The 22,801-nt window shown below is 67.3% G+C and overlaps 4 protein-coding genes across 6 annotated transcripts in view; 3 read left to right on the top strand and 1 right to left on the bottom strand.

Moving 5' to 3' along the window:
* SARNP (SAP domain containing ribonucleoprotein) overlaps positions 1–2,161 on the top strand; it is a 29,223-nt gene extending 27,062 nt beyond the window's left edge. For both annotated transcript variants that reach the window (XM_035571654.2, XM_035571650.2), the window contains one exon: positions 68–2,161. In XM_035571654.2, the coding sequence (XP_035427547.1) occupies positions 68–109 (42 nt within the window). In that variant the 3' untranslated portion in view covers positions 110–2,161. The remainder of the gene's footprint in view (positions 1–67) is intronic.
* Positions 2,162–9,233: 7,072 nt separating this feature from the next.
* On the bottom strand, positions 9,234–15,224 carry GDF11 (growth differentiation factor 11). The gene is made up of 3 exons (XM_035571649.1): positions 14,873–15,224; positions 10,264–10,637; positions 9,234–9,614 (listed from the first exon to the last, which is right to left on the bottom strand). The coding sequence occupies exons 1-3, from the start codon at positions 15,222–15,224 to the stop codon at positions 9,234–9,236; spliced, it is 1,107 nt and encodes a 368-aa protein (XP_035427542.1).
* Positions 15,225–16,645: 1,421 nt separating this feature from the next.
* INPP1 (inositol polyphosphate-1-phosphatase) lies at positions 16,646–19,344 on the top strand. Of its 2 annotated transcripts, XM_050715972.1 has the most exons (7): positions 16,652–16,668; positions 17,333–17,358; positions 17,476–17,538; positions 17,613–17,673; positions 17,770–17,970; positions 18,051–18,225; positions 18,330–19,344. In XM_050715972.1, the coding sequence occupies exons 2-7, from the start codon at positions 17,335–17,337 to the stop codon at positions 18,823–18,825; spliced, it is 1,020 nt and encodes a 339-aa protein (XP_050571929.1). In that variant the 5' UTR covers positions 16,652–16,668; positions 17,333–17,334; the 3' UTR covers positions 18,826–19,344. The 2 variants fall into 2 exon arrangements, with proteins under 2 accessions (XP_035427513.1, XP_050571929.1); XM_035571620.2 differs by having other exon boundaries at positions 16,646–16,668; positions 17,333–17,538.
* A 158-nt stretch (positions 19,345–19,502) lies between these two features.
* Positions 19,503–22,625, top strand: CD63 (CD63 molecule). The gene is made up of 8 exons (XM_035571621.2): positions 19,503–19,584; positions 19,769–19,842; positions 21,306–21,494; positions 21,592–21,666; positions 21,746–21,841; positions 21,941–22,084; positions 22,180–22,263; positions 22,378–22,625. The coding sequence occupies exons 2-8, from the start codon at positions 19,777–19,779 to the stop codon at positions 22,441–22,443; spliced, it is 720 nt and encodes a 239-aa protein (XP_035427514.1). The 5' UTR covers positions 19,503–19,584; positions 19,769–19,776; the 3' UTR covers positions 22,444–22,625.
* The last annotated feature ends 176 nt before the right edge of the window (positions 22,626–22,801 follow it).

Below are 22,801 nucleotides of genomic sequence, written 5' to 3'. Positions count from 1 at the left end.
GCTTTAGAAGAACTCATTCGCTGGTCTTGGTCTTGAATTTCCTTCTATTTGTTTTTTTTTTTTTCAGGCAAAGAAGAGGAAAAGAGCAGAGCGCTTTGGGATTGTCTGATGCCGATCCTCCCTAGCTTCCCCCCACTTGCAGTGTGCCTCGAGTGCGTGCATACTCTTTCTCTTTCCCCCACTTTCTCTCACTCTCACACTCTGTTCCTCTAGGTTTTAGTGATGAGTAGACAGGGAACCCCCCATAGTTGTATGATTGTGCTACTTACTCTTTCAAGTTACGAAGTTTTTTTTTAAAAAAAAAAGAAGTAGGGCAAAAAGAAGGAACTGGTCTTATTGCATCTTTGGTAGCCCGAAGTCCTGCAGCCTGGTCCTTCCCCGGCTGTCATACGCACGGCTCTAGGTTAAAAATTCACGTTTGCTGCTGGAGCAAGGAACCATTGGAAGTGTTTGATGTTTGCTGTCTCGATGCTGCCTCCATCTCTTGGTCTTCTCCTCCTTTACCTTGTGAAAACGGGCCCCAAGGCTCAGCTGTGTCGCGGTCTCTTCCTGGCGGCTGGGACAAGGACACTTCATCAGGAGAGCACGACGTGGGATGCGGGCTCCGCTCTGCACCCCGGCAGGTTGCATGGCAGGGAAGGATTTGGTCTCGTGTTTTCAGAAACGGAGGAGTGGCGCTTTGGTAGCCAGCACACGGGGCAGTTTCGCAGCTGCCTTCCTTCCCAGGGTGAGGCTAACAGGGATTGTCAGAGCGGGAATTGCCGGTTAACCTTAGATCGAGACTGGTGTCCTAAAACGAGGAGGGAAAAGTAGCAGTGTGCTTGCAAACGGAGCCCGTTCTGACCGCTTCATTTATCCGGCCTTGTTAAGCCCTCTGGGGCTCCTGGCGTTTCACACACGTTTTCCAGGCCCCTCTAAGGTCAGCGATACATTTCTCTCCTTAAACACAACGGCAGAATCCCTTTGTCCAAGCGTGTTCTCAGGCTGGGTTTCATTTTCTCCTCTCTTTGCTTCAGAGCAGCTGGCGAGCTGGTTGACTCGCACACTTGCTGAAGAAGCCTCGCTCTTCTCCGAGCTGCCGGAGGGTGCAGGAGGGCACCGCTGTTGCCCTAGGACCTGCGTTCAGGGCAGAAGATCTCGGTTGCCGTGCCGAAGGCAGTTCCTTCTGCATTAACCGGGACCGTTGCGGTCAAGTTGCGGGGCAAAACCTCGGCCGGGTCCCACGGAAGGCAGCGCTGCCGCAGCCTGTTAAGCGCACGTTGTTGCTGCGGCATTTTGGAGGGCACCTTCGTTCCTAGCGGGCTGTAACAAGCAATTCCTTGGGGTGGCTTGTGTGGGCACACAGCAGCGAAGTGTAGGAGCCCGAGGCCAGTGGCCGTCGGACTGGCAGCGCCATGGCAGCGAGAGCAGCCGCCTGGTGCCCTTTCTTCCTTCTTTGTACGTAGAGAATTAGCTCCAGTTGCAAGCGTTCGTTCCTGCCACACCTTGTGCAGTGCTTTCCCTCGCACGGATACCTCGGCCCCAGGTATAAGCAGAGGTCCAGGCCTCCGCTTGGATTTTTGGGTGGGCATTTTGGCTGAAATCCTTCTGTTGTCTGGAGACTTACTGAAGTTGTAGGACTTTTATTTCTGACTGTAACCTTTTATCGGAAAGGTGTTTGCGTTGTCCGTGCTTGGTTCCTTAAGACGCCAGAGAACAGCGGATGTATGTACAAATGGGAGCTTTTCAGAGGCTTATACCTGATTCTTAATAAGCAATATATATATATTTTTTTTAACATAGAAGTCTTCAAACTGCTTCTGTTCCACTAATGTCTGCAGTCTGACTGCATGTGTGCGCCCTCAGTGACTCTAAGCAATACCTTGGACATTTGTTTACTTTCCCAAAGGGCAGCTAAAAGCCACAGGGTCCGGGTTTCGTTGTGTCTTGGGTTGTCGATGGCTGAGTGAATCGAAGCTCCCTTGCTCTTTCCCGATTTAATGTAATAACTTTATTCTGTTGTTTGTTTTTTTTTTTTTTGTATGTCAGATTTTGTAAGATGTATTTTCTATTTGGCTCATGATCCTTCTGCTGGTTATTTGCTTGAGATGTTTTGTAGTGTGCCAGGGCAAACACTGCATTTCGTTCTTGGTTTCATAATAAAACTGCTTCTCCAAGGCAATTCTGGTGTCTGTCGGTTTGACGTGTGGCGCGGCCGCGCTCGGGGCCGGAGCATGCTGCGGGGATGGAGCCGCGACGGACGGACGGACGGACAGATGGATGGATGTTGGTGCACCACGGCCGTGGGGAAAGCTGCTGCCGCCCGCTGCTCCCAGCCTGCCCCGGCTCCTCATCCCCTCTCGCCTCCCCGGAGCCACCCTGCTGCTCCGGCCGGGGGCAGGACTCGGGGCTGGCACCCGGCGGTAGCGGAGCTGGAGCCACGGAGGTGCGTAAGGACAACAGGGCCAGTGCTTCCCTTTGCTGCTGGTGTGGGTGCCGGGAGCCATGGGTGGTCAGAGAGACAAGGGGGGGCGGACAGAGCTCTCCTGGTATCCAAGGCTTTGTCACAGCAGCTTCTCCGGGCTTCCAACCTCATCAAGCTGAGAACCAAACTCGGGGGTGCCGGTGCTGTCCCCTTCCCGGAGCAGGGACGGGGACCTGGTGCCTGGCCACGTGTCCCACGCAGTCCTTCCCCGTGACATGGGGCTGGGTCCAGCTTCTCCCCGTCCCCTCCCCTGGCCAGGGCTGAGCCTCCTTTGGCCATGGCACCGCAACCCGGTGAGCTCTGCGCGGGGCCACGTCCCCAGCCCGCTCCCAGGGCCGTGCGCGGGGGCTGTTGGTGGAGGACGCTGCATCTTTCAAAGGCTGGGCTTTCCCCTCCTGGGTGCAGGGGAGAATCGTTCCAATCACACTGTGTTTAAAACACCACCTAATTTATTTTTCCTCTCCAAGCTGGGGGTTGCTCGTGACTAATTTGGGCTGAATAGGCGAAGAAAAAAAGCAGCGGGCACACAATGAGTGGGGGAAAGTGTGGGAAAGCGAGCGAAAGAAAAGGAGGGCCAGGGCTTGCAGCGTGAGAGCTGGTAACGCCGTGCAGTGCCCAAATTCAGCATGAAGTCACTTTTCACAGCAGACGCTTGGGCTGTAAATGCAAGTGGGACTATAGGTCAGGCCTGGGGGGGCCAGGGGCGGGAGCAGTGGTGGGGCTGTGCAGTGTGGGGGCCACGGAGGAGGTGGGGGCTCGGTGCGCGGAGGGCTCGGTCCCGAGCCGGTGCCAGCGCCACTTCTCTCCGCGGTACCCGGCTCTGCTCCCCGCGGCCTCCCTGGGTGGGTTGGAAGCGTCTTTTGTTTAAATTCAGGGAAATGAGGGGACAGAAGAGTGCAGGCCGGCGTGTGCAGGGACGAGTGGAGGGGCTGCCCCCCACCTGGGCTGCCCTGGGGCTGGTGAGCCCCTGCGTGGGGCTGGGAGCCCGCGGCCGCGCCTCTCCATGGGGCTGCAGGAGGGTTCCTGCGCCGCGCCAGGACCTCGCTTTCCCTCTCTGGACTCACCGTTTCTGTGCTCCTTGCCCCGAGGAACCCAAGCGCTGCCCTTCCTGAGCAGTGGCGAGGCATGGGGGCCAGTCAGTGCCGTCAGCCCCCTGAGGTTTTCCTGCTGCAGAGGTGGCTTCTTCGCAGATGCGTCCGCTGGGGGACAGGGAAGGATGGGGGACGCCCCACGTGAGGTACTCACTGCCCCGTGCCTGAGCATGGGATGCTTCGGGGACCTCAAGGACCCCGCAGTCCCGTCCCCGAGTGCCGTGGCCAAGGGCTGAGCCACCCGGTCCCCCCGGTGCTGCCACTGTGCCGTGCCCTGCGCCGGCGTCTCCCCGGGACGTGGTGAGGTCGGTGGATCCCAGCCAAGCTCCCTGTTGATTGTTTAATTACTGTGAATGCTGCGTGCGGGCAGTCTTGTTAGGCAGTGGAAGGGAAGGTTAGGGAGCCATATTATGTCATGGTGCAGCTGTGGGTGGTCGCCCACACGTCCCTGTCCTAATTTGTCCCTCTCCCCCCCGCCCCAGCCCTGCCCTGGGTTTCGGAACTAGGTCAGCCGGTGGCCGGGGAGCCACTGATGTGGGGTGCAGCCTCGGGGAGACATGACGGGAACAAAGGCGTGCGCTCGTTAAACTCTTGACATCGTCCCCGAAACAAACAAACAAAGGGGATCAAGACCTCGCGGTGGCCATGCGGGGGCAGCGGGCAGGTGGGGGTGTGGGGGTGCCCCAGACCTCACCGCCACCGGTGTTTGGTGCCACACATCACGTCCCGGGCTCTGGTTTGGTTCTGGTGCCATTGCGCAGGTCCTGGAGCCCTCCAGGGGCTTTATCCATGGGAAAGCTGGGTCCAGAGGAGGCTGGGTGGGTTCTTCCCCACGTCAGCGCAGGTTTGGTGCCCTGTGCATGGCCAGGACCTCAGCCCTGCCTGGAGCCTGCCTGCGGCTGGGCTGGGCTCGGGGAGTCTCCGATGGAGCAAGCAGAGCCGGGGAGCAGCAGGGCAGCGAGGATGGGGGCACACGGCAGCTGCCGAGCACGTCCCCAGGCCTTTGGGAAGGGACCTTGGCTCCGGCACAGGGAGCGCGAGAGCCGGGAAGTGGCGCAGCTCCACGGGGCCGCTGGGGCCTGGGACCTGGCCGACCCCGGGGCTCCACGCTGGAGCCGAGCCCTCGAGCCTGGGCCCCGCTCGTGCCAAGAACCTCGCGGCTCCGTCCCGGCCCCGCGGCCAGCGACCCCAGCGCCCCCCCAGCTGTGCACCCCTGTCCCCCGCCGAGCCCAGCTGTAATTAGCTGCGACATTCTCGGCATACCTGCAGCTCCTAATGAGGCTCCATAAAGGCTGCCCAGCTCTGGTCTCCTCCGGCCACTTGTAAATCTCAGCTTTACAGTGTGGAGCAGAGGCAGTGGAGGCTGCCGGCGCCCACGTGCTCGGCGTCCCCTCCGTGGGGCGAAGCCACCGAGGAGCAGGGCTGGGGTGAGGAGAGGTCGGGGCTGCACTGGCAGGATGGGGATGCTCTTCCCCGCCCGTTTGGATGGGTTTGAGGGCATTTGCATGCTGCCTGGCTGGTTCTCAGCGTGGTTTTTGAAGCACAAAGGCAAATGTTCGTGGGGGGCTTGGGGAGAGGGGGGGAGACGCACTTCTGGCACCAGGACCGAGCAGGGCGCGGGCGTTAGGGCGGATTTCTTCCCCGCTCATCCGCTGCTCTGCAGCCGGCAGCAGGGAGCGTGGGAAAAATGAGAAGCATCAGGAAACATATTTCCCGAGCCAGCCAAGGCTGGGGGCGCTGAATCGAGGCAGAGGCTCTCGAGGGAGGACATGGGGGGGCTGCGGGATGGGGGCGCGTGGTGCCGGAGGGCTGCGGTGACGCAGGGACGCAGTATGGGGGCCGAGCCCGCCAGGGATGGGCAGGCAGCGGTGGTCCCGGCGTGGGGCAGGGAGGCGAGGACCTGGAGGATGGGGTCTCCTCATACCCCCCTGTGCCTCCACCAGCAAGTGGCACTGGGGGGGTGGGGGGTGATCCCTGCGCCCTGCAGGAAAATGGGGGCTGGGGGGGGTGCCCATGTGGGCCCCCCTCTGCAGCATCCCTGGGTGTGAAGCTGGGGTCCTGGTGGGCACTTGGGTGCTGTGCAGAGGGACGGTGGTGACAAGGAACCCAAGCGAAACGCATTTCTCAGCAGTTTTCCCCTTTTTTTTTTCCTCTCTTCTTTTTGGCTATATAAATTTTTTATTGTACAAAAGGTCTAAAAAAAAAAAAAAAAAGGAAGGAACTGGGACAGAAGCAACGGTTAGCATATACACCAGAGACTAACGCAAGATACAAAACGAACGTGATTTATACAACACAGTAACTGAGACGATCACTGAGCTTTTTTTTTTTTTTTTTTTTGCCTTTCCTGTCGCTTCTCCCAAAATATTATTATTATTTTATTTTTTGCAGGGACGCCGGCGTGCCCGCTGCTTTCGGCTCCTGCTCGGCTGCATCCGTGCGCGATTCTCCCATGGGTGAGCGGTGGCCATGCTGCATCCTCCTCCCAGGGGCGCAGCGTGCCCGTACGGAGGCTGAAGCCTGCCCGCGTGTCCCCAGGGCAGAAAATAAATGGGCACTGCAAGTAAAGCCTTGGGTGTCGTCCGGAGCCCCTGAGGTAGGCAAGAGCACGAGGAAGGGGACTGAGTCCCAGCCAGGGGAACCTCGCGCCATCCCCATCCCCATCCCCGGGGGATTTGGTGGCACGGGGACAGGGAAAACTGCGATGAGGAAGCGCAGGCGTGGGAGCACCTCAGCCACGCGGCACAGGGGATCCTGTACCAAGCCTCTCCTCCTTTCCTTTCTGTAGTGCAAATGGGACCCTTGCCTGATGCGGGATTTCAGCACAGAGGCTCTGCTCGCTCCCTGCCCTCCGGGCCAAGCTGAGCCTCCGGTGGCCATGGGACGGTAGCGCTGGTGCCTGGGGCAGGCTGGCAGGGGACGTGGCTGTCCCCAGGCGCCATGGCACCGGCGTTGGCCTGTGGCACCCGCATTGGTTCGGCGGCAGGGCCGGGACCTCTGGGCACGTGGGAGCCCCTGGTGCGGGACGGGAGCTGAAAGCTCTGAATGCTCCGATTTATTTATGTTTTGGTTTGGTTTTAAATATTTTTTTATTTATTTTTATTTTTTTATTTTTTTGATGTTCAAGTGCTGTGTTTGGTCATGTGATTAAAAAACACCCCCCCCCCCGACCACCAATGGCCTTTTGGTCATGCGATTCGAACCCGCCACGTCCCCCCTCCCTCCCGTGGCCTCTGTCCTGAGCCATCGCCCTCGCAAAGTCGCTGCCACATCCCCCCGCACCCAATTAAAAAACAGAACGAAACGACGAACAAACGAACAAAAATAACCTAGGACATTACGCACAGTAACAATACACAGTGTAAATAATAACATACTGCTGGGGCTGCACCGCCCAGCCTGCTGCCCTTGGTCCGGCGCTGGGACCAGTCAGCACGGGGCACTGGTCCCAGTTCTTCTCCGGCGCCACCTGCCTGCCGCGGCACCCCGGTGGGCACGGGGGCTTTTGTGGGAGCAGGGCCGGGTTTCGGGGCCGTGGTCCCCATCTGCTGCCTTGCGTGGCTCCGGGCTTGGCCGCGCTGGTGCCGCCACCTTTCGTGCCCTGCACCTCATGGGCAGCACCGTGAGCGGTGCCCAGGGAGCAGCTGCATTGTGCCGAGTGTGTTGGCACGTGGCTGCATGGGGCTCAAGGCTGTGCTGATGGCCGTGGATGAGCATTGGAGCGCGCTGTCCCCGCGCCCTTTCCAGTTCACTCCAAAGCAGATTTTGGCTTTTTTCCGGCTCCCGGCTCTGGGTGCTGCCACTCCTCTGCCCGAGCGCGTCCTTGATCGGCGGCCGCATCCAGCGGTGTCGTATGCGGAGGGACAAGGTGATGATGGCTGGCGCTGGATGCAACTGCGATGGGGACTGTCAAAATGCCCCCTGAGTGCCACCTCTCCAGGACGAGCCCCCCAGGTGCTGCGGGACGCTGCTTCCACACCCCATCTCCCTGCCGGCTCCGGAAGCGGCGCTGGCAGCCCCCGAAGGCACTGAAGAGCAGGGATTGGGGCTGCGGCACCAACCTCCCGCCCCGCAGCCGGGTTGGTGTCAGCGCTGGCGGATCCCACAGGCTGTATCCAGCCCCACACCGCTTCCCTCATGCCGCTGAGGCCAGAGAGCGGCTGCCGAGCTCTGGGAACCCCACGCTCTCCCGGGCCCTAAGTGCTTGGGGGGCTTCAGGGCAGCCTCGTCCTTGTAAGCGCTTGGGGGGTGCATGGAGCAGGGGACAAGTGCTGAGTATCCCGAGTCCTCTGGCCAGGGCGTGTTCAACCCTGAGCTGTCCCTAAGTGCTGCATGGGGCATGGGGACAGCCCGGCCGGGGCCAGGGGTCTCTCCCTGCGCCCCCCCGCCCCACGGTGCTGTGATCAGGGCGGGAGGGCTGGGGCACGGCGCCCGGCCGGGGCGCACCAGCACCCTTTGGATAAGTGCTAGGGACGAGGTCCGGGGTCTTCCTCGTGCTGCCCCCGAGCCAGCGGCTTCCATCCCATGGGTCCGGGGGCGGGGGGCACGGGGGTGCCCGGTGCGTGGGGGGTGGGGGGGTGCAGGGCCGGCGGCTGCCTGGCGCCAGGGCCGGTTGCATCACTGCGGCCGCGGAGGGGAGACGCCGGAGCAGCAGGGGCAGATGAACTCTTGAGAAAGCAGGATCCTGTTCTCATGCGAAAATAATCCAAACATCGAGGGCAGAGGGGGAGGCGAATGTGCCGCATAAGCGGAATTTCTCCCCAGCCAGAGCCTCCGTCCAATTCTGGCCGGTGCCGCCTCCAGATAACCCTGCATCACGGCTGCTCCCCCGGCCGCATTCCCCTGAGTCCCCCCGGCCACATCCCGCTGGGGCCAGATCCGCTCCAGGAGGGCAGGGGGGCAGCCGGGACCCCTCCAGCTGCGGGTGGCACAGGGCTGGGGGCATGCAGGGACCTCAAGGGCTGTGCCGGCCCCGCCGTCGTGGTGCCCGGCGTGGTGCTGGTGGCGTGAAGGCGGGGAGGAGGCAGCACCCTGGGGCGTCCCATGGCAGAGCACCGGCCAGGAGGGTCCGTAATAAATAAATAAATTAAAGGAGGGAGACGGATTCCTCCCGGGCCAGAGCTGCCGCCTGCGCCCACGTGGCCATGCCCTGGCGGAGCCATCCCGGGGCCGGATCCTGCAGTCCTCGCTCTGAGAGGGGAACTGGGGCAGGAGCCTTCCCCCCGCTGTCAGCCTCGGATGTCGCCTTCACCGTGGGGTGCACGGCTGCGTCCCCGTCCCCGCTGCAGCCGGAGGAACGCAGGCTCCGCTCGTCCGCCGCGCCGCTGCTGTCTCCCCTCTGCTCTCCCCTGGGGCCAGAGGTGTCCGGTGGAGGAGCCGCGTGGTGCCGGTGCCGGGGCAGTGGCGGTGCTGGGGGGGCCGCCCCCTCCCTTCTCTGTATGTCTGCTTATTGCACAATGCATGTCGAAGCACAGGTTTGGTGCAGCGTTTCTCCGCCGGATTTTTTTTATTATTATTCTCACTCTCTTTCCCCAACATTCAAAGGAATTTCAACGCTTGTTCTTTGTATCTTTAAAAAAAAATCAATAACAACAACAACAAAAAAAAAATGGAAGAAAAGATGAGTTTGTTGGCTGGACGTGGGGCCCGGGGCGGAGGGGGCAGCACCAGCGGGGGGTCTAAGAGCATCCACATCTGTCAACCACCATGCCCGGGATCTTGCCATAGATGATCTGCTGCTTGTCATTGAAGTAGAGCATGTTGATGGGGGACATCTTGGTGGGGGTGCAGCAGGGCCCCGCCGAGCCCCGGGGGTTGGCCTGCTGCACCAGGTGGGTGTGCGGGTACTTCTGCATGAACATGTACTCGCACTGCCCCGAGCAGTAGTTGGCTTTGTATCTCTTGGGGGCGATAATCCAGTCCCAGCCGAAGGCCTCGAAGTCGACGGTGAGTGGGTAGCGGCAGCAGCGCGACTCGGTCGAGTGCTCGTCGCAGTCCAGCCCCAGGTTCCTCCGCGAGCGCTTGTTGCTCTCCAGCACCCTCAGCTCCATGAAGGGGTGCTGGGGGGAGAGTGGAACATCAGCCCTGGCCATGGCCCCGCAGCCCCATAGCCCTGCAGCCCCATAGCCCCCCGGTCCCATAGCCCCGCAGTCCCACTGCTCCAGCTCCCTGGCTCCCACGGAGCCCCGCAGAGCTGTCCACAGCCCTGCAGAGCCGTCACTGTCCCCATGGAGCTATGAGCAGCCCCTTGGAGCTGTAACTGGTCCCATGGACTGGTGACGAAGCCAGCAGAGCCATAACCAGCCCCACGGAGCTGTCATTGCCCCCACAGAGCTGGGAGCAGTCCCATGGAGCCAGAACCAACCCCATGGGGTCAGAGCCATCCCCATGGAGCCAGAACCACCCCCATGGAGCCAGAACCAGGTCCACAGAACCAGAACCACCCCCATGGAACCAGAACCAACCCCATGGAGCCAGAGCCACCCCCATGGAGCCAGAGCCACCCCCATGGAAACAGAACCATCCCCATGGAGCTAAAACCAGCCCCATGGACCTGTCATCGTCCCCGCAGAGCTGTTACCAGCCCCATGGAGCTGCCCTCCCCACCCACACCCATCCCCATTCCTCTCCTTTGCCCTCCAGCTCCCCGGTGCCGACCGGGTCCCCCCCAGCTCCCACTGGGGCTCCGTCCCCATTGTGGGCACCTACCAGCCCTTCGGCCCCGGGGCCAAGCGAGGTGACGGCCAGGTCGTTGCCGTTGGGGTCGAAGGCGTTGATCTCTATGCCCCAGTTGTTCTGCGGCTGCTTGAACCAGTTCTGCAGCACGTGCTTGAAGTCGATGCTCTGCCAGTGCCCAATGCGGGAGTTGAGGTCAATCTTGAGCGAGCGGATGCGGATGTGGCGGCTGCCCTCCTCCGTCACCGGCTTGAGGCGGAGGATCTGCAGGTAGACGGTGGAGGTGTGCTGCACCGGCCGCAGGTACACCCACAGCTGTGCCTTCACCACCTTCGTGAACATGATCTTGGGGCTGAAGTTGAAGAAGCAGCAGTGGGGGTTGCCCTCGATCTGCACCACGGGGTCAGCTGTGGGAGGAAGGACGGGTCAGGGGCAGCCCCAGCTGCGCCCCACCGAGCCCCCGGCACCCCTGGGCTCCCCCCTGCCCCAGGCCTCCCGCACGCAGGCCGGTGTAAACTCCTCCTCGGTCATTAGGAGTTGAAGGTCGGGTCAGAGGCCGCTCCGGGGGTCATTTCCCCTCGATTCGCAATAAGGTCCCAGGGCTGCCCCCTGACCCTGTGTCACCAGGGATTCATGATCCCCTGCGGGGCCGCGGGGCCGGGCTGAGCGGGGCAGGGGGCTCTGGTCCTGGAGCACCTGCAGAGCCACCGGCCGGGGCTGCAGCATCCCCTGGCCTCCCTCTGCCCACAGCCAGGGACCCGCAGCATCCCCCGGGTGGAGACCCGCAGCATCCGCAGCCAGAGACCCGCAGCAGCCCCTAGACGGAGCCCTGCAGCCTCCTCTGGGTGGAGACCTGCAGCCTCCCTGGCCACAGACCTGCAGCATCCTCAGCCAGGGACCAACAGCATCCCCCAGGTGGAGACCCACAGCCTCCCCGACCACGGACCCGCAGCCTCCCCAGCCAGAGACCCGCAGCAGCCTTGACCAGAGACCCAGCACGTCCCCTGGCTGCAGACCCACAGCATCCCCCGCTGTGTGTCCACAGTCCCAGGACGGCAGCAGCTCGATGCGCGGCAAAGTGCCAAGAAGGGCCCCGCGGTGCTGAGCTCACCCTGGCACAGTGCAGGCTCCATGGGGACGATTTTAGCTCCCTGGAGCTGTTGGGGAGGCTGCTTCGCCCTGGGACCATGGTGGGACCACCACCCCTGCTCTGGGCAACGCACTCGGGCACGGAGGCGAGGGCGAGCGGCCTCCCTGGGGATGGGAACCCCCAAGCATCCGCACCCCCAGCACCCAGCCGCCCTCCCCCAGCCCCGCAGCAGCACCCCGGGTGGATCCGGCCCTGCGCCCGCCCTCCCCGCTTGCCAAACATCTGTGTCAAATTGAGCTGGGAATTTCCCCCCCCCCCCCCCACGCAGCCCCCTCCCCCTGCCACGCACCGGTCAGGTTTAATAGCACCCAGCTGCAGCGCGGGGCCATTTGCTGCGCGCGAGGCCTCCCCGAACACATCGGGGTCACGACACCGGCCGCAGCCCCGGGAATGCCATCCATCCGCCATGTGGCCCGCGCACTCCCCCCCGCCGCGGCTCACATAAACCAAAGTGACAGGGGCTGGGGGGCCGCGGGCGCTCGCCGCGCAAACCCCTCCCAGCAATTTGCTGCGCACAAGCCCCCTATTAAACCCGTGCTCCCCCGGGACCGGCCCCGAACATGTTCCCCCTGCGCTGCCCCATCCCCTCCCTAGGGCACACGGTGCCCCCGAGCCCTGGTGGCTTCGCCACCGGTGGCTGGCAGGACATTGTCCCAGCACGTGCCAGTGGCTGCCCCAAGGGGCTCTCAGTCCCCACGGTCCCACACCAAGATCCTCAGTGGATTCACAGGGTTGGCTCCAGGCTCGCCACAGCTGGACTGCGACAAGGACAGCTCCACTGGGGTTGTTTTTGTAGGGTCTCTGGGTGAGAGACACCAATGCTGGAGCCGATGCAGGACCCTGAAGCTGCGGCCGAGCCTCTTACCGGCTCATCCCGGCTTCCCAGGTGTTGGGGCTTCGGGGCGCCGGGGGGCCACAGTGGCTCTGCCACGCCACGCTGCTCCTGGCACGGGGCTGTGGCGGTGCCAGGATGCTCGGCCCGTCGCTGTGGCAACGGGGGATAAAGGTTACCGGGACACCGGTCACAGCTGAGTATGTGCCAGGAGGGGGGCGGCCCCGAGCCCCCCGCCCCGCTCTTTGTTCCCATCGCGGAGGCACCCGGCAGGATTTGGGGCTCCCCCTCCCCAAAATGCCCCCTTAACCCCTCACCCGCCGCAGCGTCCCGGGGACACCCCATCACCCAGCAGCGGGCCACGTGCCGGCGGCACCTCTGCCACAACCGGCCCCGTCCCATGGCCCCCACTCCCCACTGACCTTGAGCGGCCCCGGTGCTGGCGTGGCAGCACTGGCACGGGCACCCCCTGGCCCCTCGCCTGCGGGCCGTGCCCCCCGCGCCCCGGCCTCCATCGCCCCTCATTAAGCTGCCTCCACCCCGGAGGTCGCGGGGGTCAGGGGTAGCCCATAAATGGTTTTAGGACCCAATTAACCTTTCCGGGTTTCTTCTGCAGTTAAAAAAATGGGGGGGTGAGGGCTGTGGAGGGCTGTGGCTTTGGATTAAACCCGGGGAGGGGGGGGCGGCCGGGGCGGGCGAGGGGAACCCGAGAGCTTTATGGCTCTGCTGCCTATAAAGCCTTTTCCCTCCTTCTGTTCAGGAACCATAAAAACCCACACAATTGCCACGGGGAGGCAAAGAGGGAGGAAAAAATCATAATAATAACGGAGCAGCGAGGGGCCGGGGCAGCGGCCGGGGCAGGCCAGGCCCCGCGGCGCATCCGGCTGCGGGGCTGGGGCCGGGGCCGCGGGACCCCTTCGCACGCCGGGAGGAGGGGCCGCGCTCTGGTATTTATTTTGGGGGCCCCCGAGCTGTTAAGGGGAGGAGGGGGCCGGGGGGAGTGAGCGTTAACGCAGAGCGGGGAGGAAAACCCCAGCGTGTTGTCAATTTTATGGGTAATAAAATTTCAAAGCCGCCCGAGTCTATTAATGCCTGGGAAGGAAATTCGTCAGGGGGCTGGCGGAGGGGAGAGCCTCACACTTCCCTCCCTTCCGCTCAGCCTTCACACCCCGCCCGGCCCGGCCCCCGCCCCGGGGGTCCCGGGGGTCCGGGGCAGCCTCGGCCCGCGGCTGGAGCAGGTGGAGCAGGGCTGGGACTCGGCAGGGGGATGTTCGCCCCCCCAGCCCCTCTCCGTATCAGCACGGCCCCATCCCTGCGCCCCCTCCCCATATCAGGCACCCACAGACGGACGGACAGACGGACGGACGGACGGAGCCATGTCACGGCAAAGCGAAGCCCCCCCGCTCTGTCCCATCCCCGTAACCCAGCAGGGACCCCGCGCAGTCCCTGTTGTCACCCCGTTGTCACCCTGCTGTCACCCTGCCGTCACCCTGCTGTCACCCCCGCTGTCACCCCGCTGTCACCCTGCCGCCACGTGCTGCAGCAGGATGCTGCTGGCACCCAGTGCCCCAAGGGGCTTGGGGAACTGGGACGTCACTGTGTCGCGGTGTCCCCCTGCTGCGGGCAGTGTGGCCTGGGGCTGCTCCGCCAGGGGATAAATCTGCCCAGCACCCTGAGGCCGGTCCCTGCACTGGTGCTGAGTCCCAGTGTCAAGTGCTGGTGCCCAGTGCCAGTGTCAAGTCCCAGTCCCCCATCCCAGTCCCCATCGCTGGGTCCCAGTGCTCGGGACAGTCCCAGTGCTGAGTCCTGGTACCTGCTGCCAGCACCCAGTGCCCAGTCCCAGCATCCAGAGCTAGGTCCTAGCACCCAGTGCCCAGTCTCAGCACCCAGTCACCAGTCCCAGCACCCAGTGCCTGATCCCAGCATCCAGTGCCTGGTCCCAGCACCCACAGCTAGGTCCCAGTACCCAGTACCTGGTCCCAGCACTGAGTGCCCGGTCCCAGCACCCAGTGCCTGGTGCTCAGTGCAGAGGCCCAGTGCCCAGCAGCTGGTCCCAGTCCCTGGTTCCAGTGCTCTGAAGTGGCTGCCGGCTGCGCTGTCCCGTCCCTGTGTCCCCAATGTCCCCGTGTCCCCAATGTCCCCGTGATGCCCCTCCAGCCCCGTGGCCCTGCGCAGTGCGGCGCAGCGCGTCCCCCCCCCCCCCCCCCGAGCTCAGCACGAAGCTGCCCGGGGCCGGTCCCAGGGCCGGCGGGTCGGGGGCTGCGGGACGGTGCCCGGGGCTGGGCACGGGGCGGCCCCGGGATGCCGGGGGGGAACGGGGGGTGCGGGGAGCCCCGGGAAGAGCGGGGAAACCCGGGGGAACCGGGGGAGGCTGGGGAATCCCGAGGGGAACCGGGCAGCCCCGGAGGGAGCCGCGGAGCCCCGGGGGAGTGCGGGGAGCCCCGGGGGGAGCGGGACGGCAGGCGGGGGAGCCCCGGGGGAGGCGGAGGAGCCCCGGGGGGGGGGAGGCGGGAGCCCCGGGGGCGCCAGTGCCCGGCGCGGCGCGGAAAGTTACGGGCGCGGAGCCGGGGCCGCGGGGAGCGGGGGGGTCGGGGCGAGGGGGGAAGGCCGGGGGGGGGCCCGGCGGCGAAGTTTGCGGCCGGAACAAAGGCGGCACTGACTTTCCTGGGCCATGCTGATGACGGTCTCGGTGGTGGCGTGGTACTCGTCCTCCTCCAGGTACTCGTCGTGCTGCAGCGAGTCGCCCTGGAAGTCGTGGAGGTCGAGGATCTGCTGGAGCGGCGGCGCCTTGGGCAGCAGCTGGTTCACCACCTCGCGGGTGATGTTGGGCGCTTCCTTCAGCCGCAGCTTGCTCAGGATCTGCGACTTGATGCTCTCCAGCCGCAGCTCCTTGCTGTGCCGCCGCCACAGGCACACGGGGCAGGCGGGCTCGGCGGCGGCGGCCGCGGGGGGCTGCGCGCCCGCCGGGCCCCCCGCGACCAGCGCCAGCAGCCACAGCAGCACCGGGGCCATCCCGGGGCCTTCCCCGCCGGCCCCCGCCGCGGCGCGCCGGGCCCGGGCCGGCGGAGCGGGGCGCGGAGCGGGGCGCGGAGCGGGGCGGCGGCGGCGGCGGCGGCGGGGCGCGGAGCGGGGCGGCGAGGGGCCGCGGGGGGGGGGGGAGAAAAAGCGGCGGCGGCGGCCCCGGGGTTTTATATCCCAAGTGAAGTGTGTCGTCAGCGGCCTTGATTGGCTGCGGGCGCACAAAAGAGGTTCTGGCAGGGGCTTGTCACCAGCGAGCCGCCGGCCCCCGCGCACCGGGCACGGCCCGCCGCGCCCCGCACGCCGCCCGGCCCGGCCCGGCCCCCGCCCGGCCCCGCCCGGCCCGGCCCCGCCGCACTTGCCGGGAGTTGGGACCCCCCGGGCGCGCGCCCGGCCCCTCCCGCGCCGTGTCCTCAGCCGCCCCCGCCCTGGCCCCGGTCCCCTCCCGGTCCTTATCGTGCTCCCCCCCCGCCCCGGCCCCGGGGCCGCGCCCCCGCTCCCTCCCCTCCCCTCCCCTCCCCGCCCGGTCCCGTACCGGGGAAGGGGGGAAGGAACGGGAGCGGGGTGCGCATACCGGGACACCGGGACGCCGGGACCGGGCGGCCCCGGGCAGCGACTCCCGGCACGGCTCGCCCCCCCCGGTCCCGGGCAGCGCGGCAGCTCCCGGCGGGACCCCTCTGGGCGGGCGGGGCCCGGCCGCTCCCTCCCGGTGCCGGCCCCATCAGAACCATGGAGAGGGCAAGGGGGAGGCGCGGCCGCGCCCGGCGCCCCCTCCCCAAGCCCCCCCTAAACTCCCCTCCCGGGCTGCCCCGGCCCCGACCCGCCCCGGGTCCCGCTCCCCGTGGGAGGCGGCGGCGCTCCCGGTGCGGGGCGAGCGGCCCCGGTCACGGCCCCAGTCGCGGCCCCGCGGTCCCGGTTGCGCGGCGGCGGCGCGGCGCAGACGCATCCCGCCAGGGGGCGCGGCGGAGCCGCTCCGGAGCGGCCGCGTTCACACCGGCGCCGGTAAAACCGGAGCGCGGCTCAGCGCCGGGCGGAGGGCGCCACCGCGCGGCCCGGGGGGCAAACGGCCCCGCCGCACCCCCGGGGCTCGGAGCCTCCTTCCCCGGCGGGGTCGGGCCCTGGGGGGTCCCGGGGAGGCTGCGCCGCCGGTACCGCCCCGCCGGGCCCCGGCCCCCGGGTTTCCCCGCGGCGATGACATCACCGCCCGTCGTGACGTCATCATCCGGTGGGCGAGGAAACGCGGCGCGGGGCGGAAGCGGCCGGGAAGCGGCGGCGCCGGCGCTGGGAAGCCCCCGGTGGGACCCCCCCGCAGCACCGGGTCCCGCGCGGAGCCGCGGGGGTTAAGGCGGCGCCGTGACGTGTCCCGGTGGCCCCGCCCCGCCCAACGGCGCCGCCGAGCGGGGCCGCCCCGGAGGGGCGGAGAGCGGTAGCGGGCCCGGTAACGGCGGCGGGAGGGGCGCGGGCGGCCCCCGCGGGGGCACCGGGGAAAGGCTTCGGGGCGGGAGGGTCCCACGCAGTTGGGGGGTCCCGGGACGGTGCCCCCGACCCCCCCGGTGTCCGGGGGTATCGCGGCGGGGGCCCCTTCCCGCGGGGGGGGGCGGCCCCATTCACCTGGGGTGCAGCTGGGACCTGGCCGGGGCGGGCAGAGCCCCACGTCCACGACTCCATCCCTGTCCCTGTCCCCATCCCTGTTCCCATCCCTGTCCCCTTCCCTATCCCTGTGCCATGCCCGTGTCTGTCCCCATTCACATCCCTGTCCCCATCCCCATCCATGTCCTTGTCCCCTTCCCTTTCCCTGTCCCGTGCCCATCTCTGTCCCCATCCACGTCCCTGTCCCCGTCCCCATCCCCGTCCTCGTCCATGTCCCCATCCCCATGCCTGTCCCCGGCCACGTCCCCACCTCTGGGCCGTGGGCGCCTCTGGCTGCCGCTCGCGTTAATTTTAGCCCGGTCCCCACCCTGGGGACACGCTGCCAGGCCAGGCAGGATACGGCCCTGGGCACCCTGCAATTAGGGGCTGGGGATGCGTGGGGCCATGCCGCGGGGGCACGCAGGGGACGGAGCGGGACCGTGGCAGGCGCCTGCTGAGCTCCACGTCCCCAGGCATGGCGTTGCTGCTGAAGGCCCTGGTGAGTGCCTCAGAGAAGGCGGCCGACATCGCCCGTCTGTGCCGGCACGAGGAGCCCCTCTTCCAGCTCCTGGTGGCTGAGAAGACGGGCACCGACAAGAACCGGCGGTTCCTGCAGGACTTCAAGACGTTGGCGGACGTGCTCATCCAGGAGGTCATCAAGCATGACCTGGGCACGGAGGTAGGGGTTGTGCCAGGGGGACGAGGGGGGTTCCCCGCACCGGAGGGGTCGCGCTGACCCTGATCTGCCCGCAGTTCCCTGAGCTGCAGGGCCACATTGGCGGTGAGGAGTCCAACGAGTTCACCAATGCCCAGGGTGAGTCCGGGGGGCAGTGGGCACAGGACCTCCCCACCACCACCACCACCACCACCACCCAGGGGTCAGCCCTCGGTGACACTGCGGTGCCGGCAGGGGAGACGGTGGTGGTGCGGGTGTGCGGCACAGTCAGCGAGACCGCGGCGCTGCTGGGCTCCGTGCTGGCCCCTGAGCAGGCGGCAGCTGAGCTGCTGGCAGCTGCCGCGCACCGGGATGTGGTGCTGGGGGACGCGGCGCTGGATGGGCTGGCCCTGAGCATCCTGCCCGGGGACCTGGCCATCTGGATAGACCCCATCGGTGAGCGGGGCACAGGGGCAGGCTGGGGACCCCCACCCCAAGCCACGGCCAAGCCCTGATGACTGTGGCTGCGCCCGCAGACTCCACCAACGAGTACATCGGTGGGCGCGAGGACGTGGCCCCCGTTGACGGCATCTCCCCCGCGGGGCTGTGCTCGGCGCTGGTGCTCATTGGGGCCTATGACCGCTGCTCTGGCTGCCCCGTGCTGGGCGTCATCAACGAGCCCTTCTTCCGCCGAGACCCCCTCACCCACAGGTACCGGCCCACCGGGGGGCACCGCGGACCCCCGCCCCTGCTGCAGACGGACCCATGCTGCGGGACGCGGTGTTGGGGCTCACCCTGTGTCCCTGTCCCCACAGGTGGCAGGGCCGGTACCACTGGGGCGTTGCATACCAGGACACCCGGCTGTGCTCACTGAGCCCCCCGCCGCCTCCACGCCCCCCGCCCCGCGTGGTGCTGAGCCGGGCTGAGGGGCCGGGGGTGCGGGCAGCCCTGGACCCCCTCTGTGGCGGCCACCTCCACTTCGCTGCCGGCGCTGGCTACAAGATGCTGTGCGTCATCCTGGGGCTGGCAGATGCCTACGTCCTCTCCGAGGGCAGCACCTTCGCCTGGGATGCCTGTGCCCCCCACGCCATCCTGCGAGCCCTGGGTGGGGGCACGGTGGCCCTGGCGGGGGCCCTGCGGGCACGGCGGGTGGGTGAAAATGGTCCCCCCCCTGAGCTGCTCTACAACCGCCCTGCGGAGGGGGCAATGGGGGCCGAGCGCTGGGCGAACCAGGGGGGGCTGGTGGCCTACGTGCACCCCCAACACCTGGAGGCCGTGCTGGATGCGCTGGCGACCGTGCCCGGGCTGTGAGCCCGTGGGTGCAGGGGGCCCAGGGTGCAGGGCAGGGGGTGGCGGGGACCTGGGGTGGCCGGGGACCCTAGGGTGCAAGGCAGAGGACAGCGGGGACCAAGGAGTGGAGAGCAGTGGCACCAGGGTGGCTGGGACCCCAGAGTGCAGGACATGGGGACAGCGGGGACTTGGGGCAGCAGCGTGAGGGGTGGCCGGGACCCCAGGGTGCAGGACATGGGGATAGCAGGGTCGCAGGGGGGGGCAGCAGGGTGTGGGGTGGCCGGGACCTCAGGGCATGGGGCAGCAAGGACCAGAGGGTGCGGGGCGGTGACACCAGGGTGGCCGGGACCCCAGGGTGCAGGGTGTGGGGCGGTGGGAACCTAGGCTGCCCGGGCCCCCCGGGTGCAAGGCAGGGGACAGGGGGGACCCGGTGCCACGGGGTGGTGACACCACAGTGACCGAGACCCCGGGGCACAGGGCAGGGGACAGCGGGGACCCCGGGGGCTGCGGGGCAGGGGGCGAGCACGGGGCCCCCCCGGTGTCCTTGTCCCCGCGTGCACATTAAAGACTCCGTGTCCCGTCCTATGTCCCCCGCCCCCCCCCCCGGTGTTTGTCCTGTTCCGGCGGCGCCGCTCGGGGCCGGGGGGCGCGGGGGGGGGGGCGGGACCGGGCAGCCCCGGGGCGGGACCGGGCGGGGACCGGGGCGGGACCGGGGTTTCCTGTTGACTGGCGCCAGCCCCGTCATATGATCGCCGAGCGCACCGACGGGCAGCGGCGCCGGTGAGCGCCTGGGGCGGGGGAGCGGCACCGAGGGAGGGGCACCGGGAGCGGGGGAGCTGTCCCGGGTTACCGGACCCGGGAGGGGTCTTGGGGTACCGGGAGGGTCCCGGGTCGGTGCTGGGTCTGTGGGGCTGGGGCTGGGGCACCGGGAGCGGGGCCGGTTGCGAGGTGCCGGTTCCCGCAGGACTCGCCATGGCGCTGGAGGGCGGGATGAAGTGCGTGAAGTTTCTGGTTTTCATCTTCAACTTCATCTTCTGGGTGAGTGCGGGGCCGGGGGGGCCGGGCCGGGGGGGCGGGGGGTGGACGAGGAGGAGGAGGAGGAGGAGGGGGGGGGGGGCGCCGGGCACGGGGTGTGTGTGTGGGGGGGGGGGGGCTCTTCCCCACCGAGCCCCCCGGGGGGGCAACGAGCGGGGCCCCGGCGGGCAGCAGCCGCCGCCCCCTCGCTGGGCTCCCCCCGTCCGTTCCCCGAGCGCCGGGAAGAGCGGGGCGGAAGGGGGGCGGGGGGGGGGGGGCCGTGCAGCGCCGTGGCCATTCCGTCGTCAGTAGGCTCCAGGGGTAACAGGGCAGGGCCGGGCTGGCGCGCCCTGGCGGGGGCCGCCCAATACCGAGGTCGGACCGGGGTCACCCCCCCCGCACACAACGGGGCTGGGGGAGGGGGGGGGGGCCGGGGCAGGCCCCCCCCCCCACTTGGGTGCTGCCTCCGGGCTGGGGTCCCCACGCGGGGTTTGGGTTTTTGGGGGGGGGAAACGGGGGGGGCAGAGCACGGGTTTGGGGAAGTCAGGGTGAGGAAAGAGGCACGAGGAGGCCAACGGCCGGCGGGGGCGGGGGCGGGGGGGGCCCGTCCCGTCCCGTCCCGTCCCGTCCCGTCCCGTCCCGTCCCGTCCCGTGGCTCCCCCGCGGAGGAAGGGGGCGGCCGGGGCTGACTCGTCCCGGTCCCACCCGGATCGCGCCGGGCTGAGTCACCCGGGGGGGCCGGGGGGGGCTCGGCCGTCCGCCAGCGGTGGAGGGTTTGGGGTGGGGGGGGGGGGACACAGGCGCCAGACCCCCCCCGACCCCGAGGCTCGGAGTGTTTGTGCAGCGGGCGGCGGGGCCGGCTCTGTTTACCCACACCCAGCGAGCAAACAGCGCCGGCGGCCGCGGGGGGGGGCCGGGGCCTGACACCCCCCCCCCCCCCCGGCGGGGAAGCTGTGGCTGGGGGGGGCCCAGCTGGGGGGGGACAGGATGGGATGGGACAGGGATGGAGCCGTTACTGCTCCACGCTACTCTGGAGGTGGTGGGGGGGTGCCCGCTTGGCTCTGCCTGGGCCCGGGGAGGGGAAATGGGGGGGGGAGGGGGGGGCACAGGAACCGGCCCCGTGGCCACCCCCAGATCCGGCCGCGTCCACCCCTCCCCGGCTGTGGAGCTGGCATCAGCCCCCCCCCCCCCCCCCCCCCCCCAAGGCCTCCACTGTGGCCGGAAGCAGAGCTTCCGATAGCCGCCAACGCGCCCCTCCCGGCTGTGGTGGCCCCCCCTTGCCACTGATTTCTCCCCCTGCCACTGAGCACCCCCCCTCCCCCCCAGGGATGGGGTCCCCACCCCGGGCAGGCTCCAACCCCAGGACGATGCTCGTCGGTGCCGGACCCCCTGGGGGCTCTGTGGGGGGGTGGTGGCAGGGAGCCATGCCCCCCCCCCCCAAGCTGTGCCGTGCCCCCCTCCCCCCAAGCTGTGTGTCCCCCCCCCAGGTGTGCGGCGTGGCCCTGGTGGCCATCGGCATCTACGCGCAGGTGGCCCTCAATAAGGCGCTGGTGATGGGCAGCGCCCCGGCTGCCAGCAGCCCCGTGGCCATCCTGGTGGTCGGCATCGTCATCTTCTTCGTCTCCTTCTTCGGCTGCTGCGGCGCCTGGAAGGAGAGCTACTGCATGGTCACCACGGTGAGGGGGGGGGCTCAAGGGTGGGGGGCGAGGGGGGGCTCAAGGGTGGTCCTGACCCCCCCCCCCCACACACACACGTTGCCTTCATCCCCTGCAGTTTGCTGTCCTGCTCAGCATCATCTTCCTGGTGGAGATCGCTGCCGCCATTGCCGGCTACGTCTTCAAGGATAAGGTGAGGAGGGGGCGTGGAGCCGCTGTTATGTGCCCCCCCTCCCCAGATGTGTCCTGAACAACCCCCCCCACCCCCCCAGGTCCGCTCGAAGCTGGAGGAGGGGCTGTGGGACACCATGCGCAAGTACGGCGAGGACCAGCCGCTGACTGAGGCGGTGGACAAGCTCCAGGAGGACGTGAGCAGCTCTGCCTCGTGGGCTGGGGACCCTGGGTTTGTGCCCCCCCATCTTATTTTATGTTCCCCCCCCATCTTATTTTGTGTCCCTCTCCTGCAGTTCCACTGCTGCGGAGCCAGCAATTACACGGACTGGGCCAGCATTGAGCGGTTCAGGGCCAATGACACCGTGCCCCGGTCCTGCTGCCGCATCAACACCACCACCTGCAACATCCACCCCAGCCCCGCCACCGTCTACGAGAAGGTGAGGACCCCCCCCCGCCCCCCCGGCACTGCTCAGCCCCCCCCTCCTGGGGATGCCAGCCCCTGAGACCTCCCCTCTCTGCTCCCCCCCCCCAGGGCTGCCTGCAGGCTATGGAAGCCTGGATGAAGAAGAACATCCTCATCGTGGCCGCCGTTGCGCTGGGCATTGCCTTCTTCGAGGTGGGTGGTGGGCTGGGACCTCCCTCAGCGGGCTGGGATCCCCCCCCCATAGTGTATGTGAGTGTGGGAGGGGGGAGGCACCGGGACCAATCCCCCTGCCCTCTCCCTTCGCAGATCCTGGGCATCATCTTCACCTGCTGCCTGATGAAGGGCATCCGCAGCGGCTACGAGGTCATGTAGCCCCCGATGGGCACCGCGGCACCCCCAGCCCTCGCTGCCCCCACCTGGGGGGGCCCCATGTGCCAAACACCCCCCCACCCCCATGGGGGTCGCTGCCACCAGACCCCCCCCTGCTGTGTGCCAACAAGGGCTGGAGGGGCAGCACAGGGGGTTGGGGAAATAAAACAAAAAGCTTCCTTAAAGCTGTGGGGCTGGATTTGGGGGGGGGGGGCATTAACCCTGGGGAGCCCCCAGGTGGTGCCCTCCCCAGCAGCAGCCTCATAAGGGTGCTGTAGGACACCATAAGGGTGCCAGGAGGGATCTGGGGGAGGCACTGGGATGCCCGATGTGGCCGGGAAGGTGCTGTGCCATGGCGAGA

The sequence above is a fragment of the Cygnus atratus genome, chromosome 29 (assembly GCF_013377495.2).
Source record: "Cygnus atratus isolate AKBS03 ecotype Queensland, Australia chromosome 29, CAtr_DNAZoo_HiC_assembly, whole genome shotgun sequence".
Classification (NCBI taxonomy): domain Eukaryota; kingdom Metazoa; phylum Chordata; class Aves; order Anseriformes; family Anatidae; genus Cygnus; species Cygnus atratus.
Note: the sequence above shows the minus strand (reverse complement) of the source record. Positions and strands in the feature narration are given on the sequence as shown.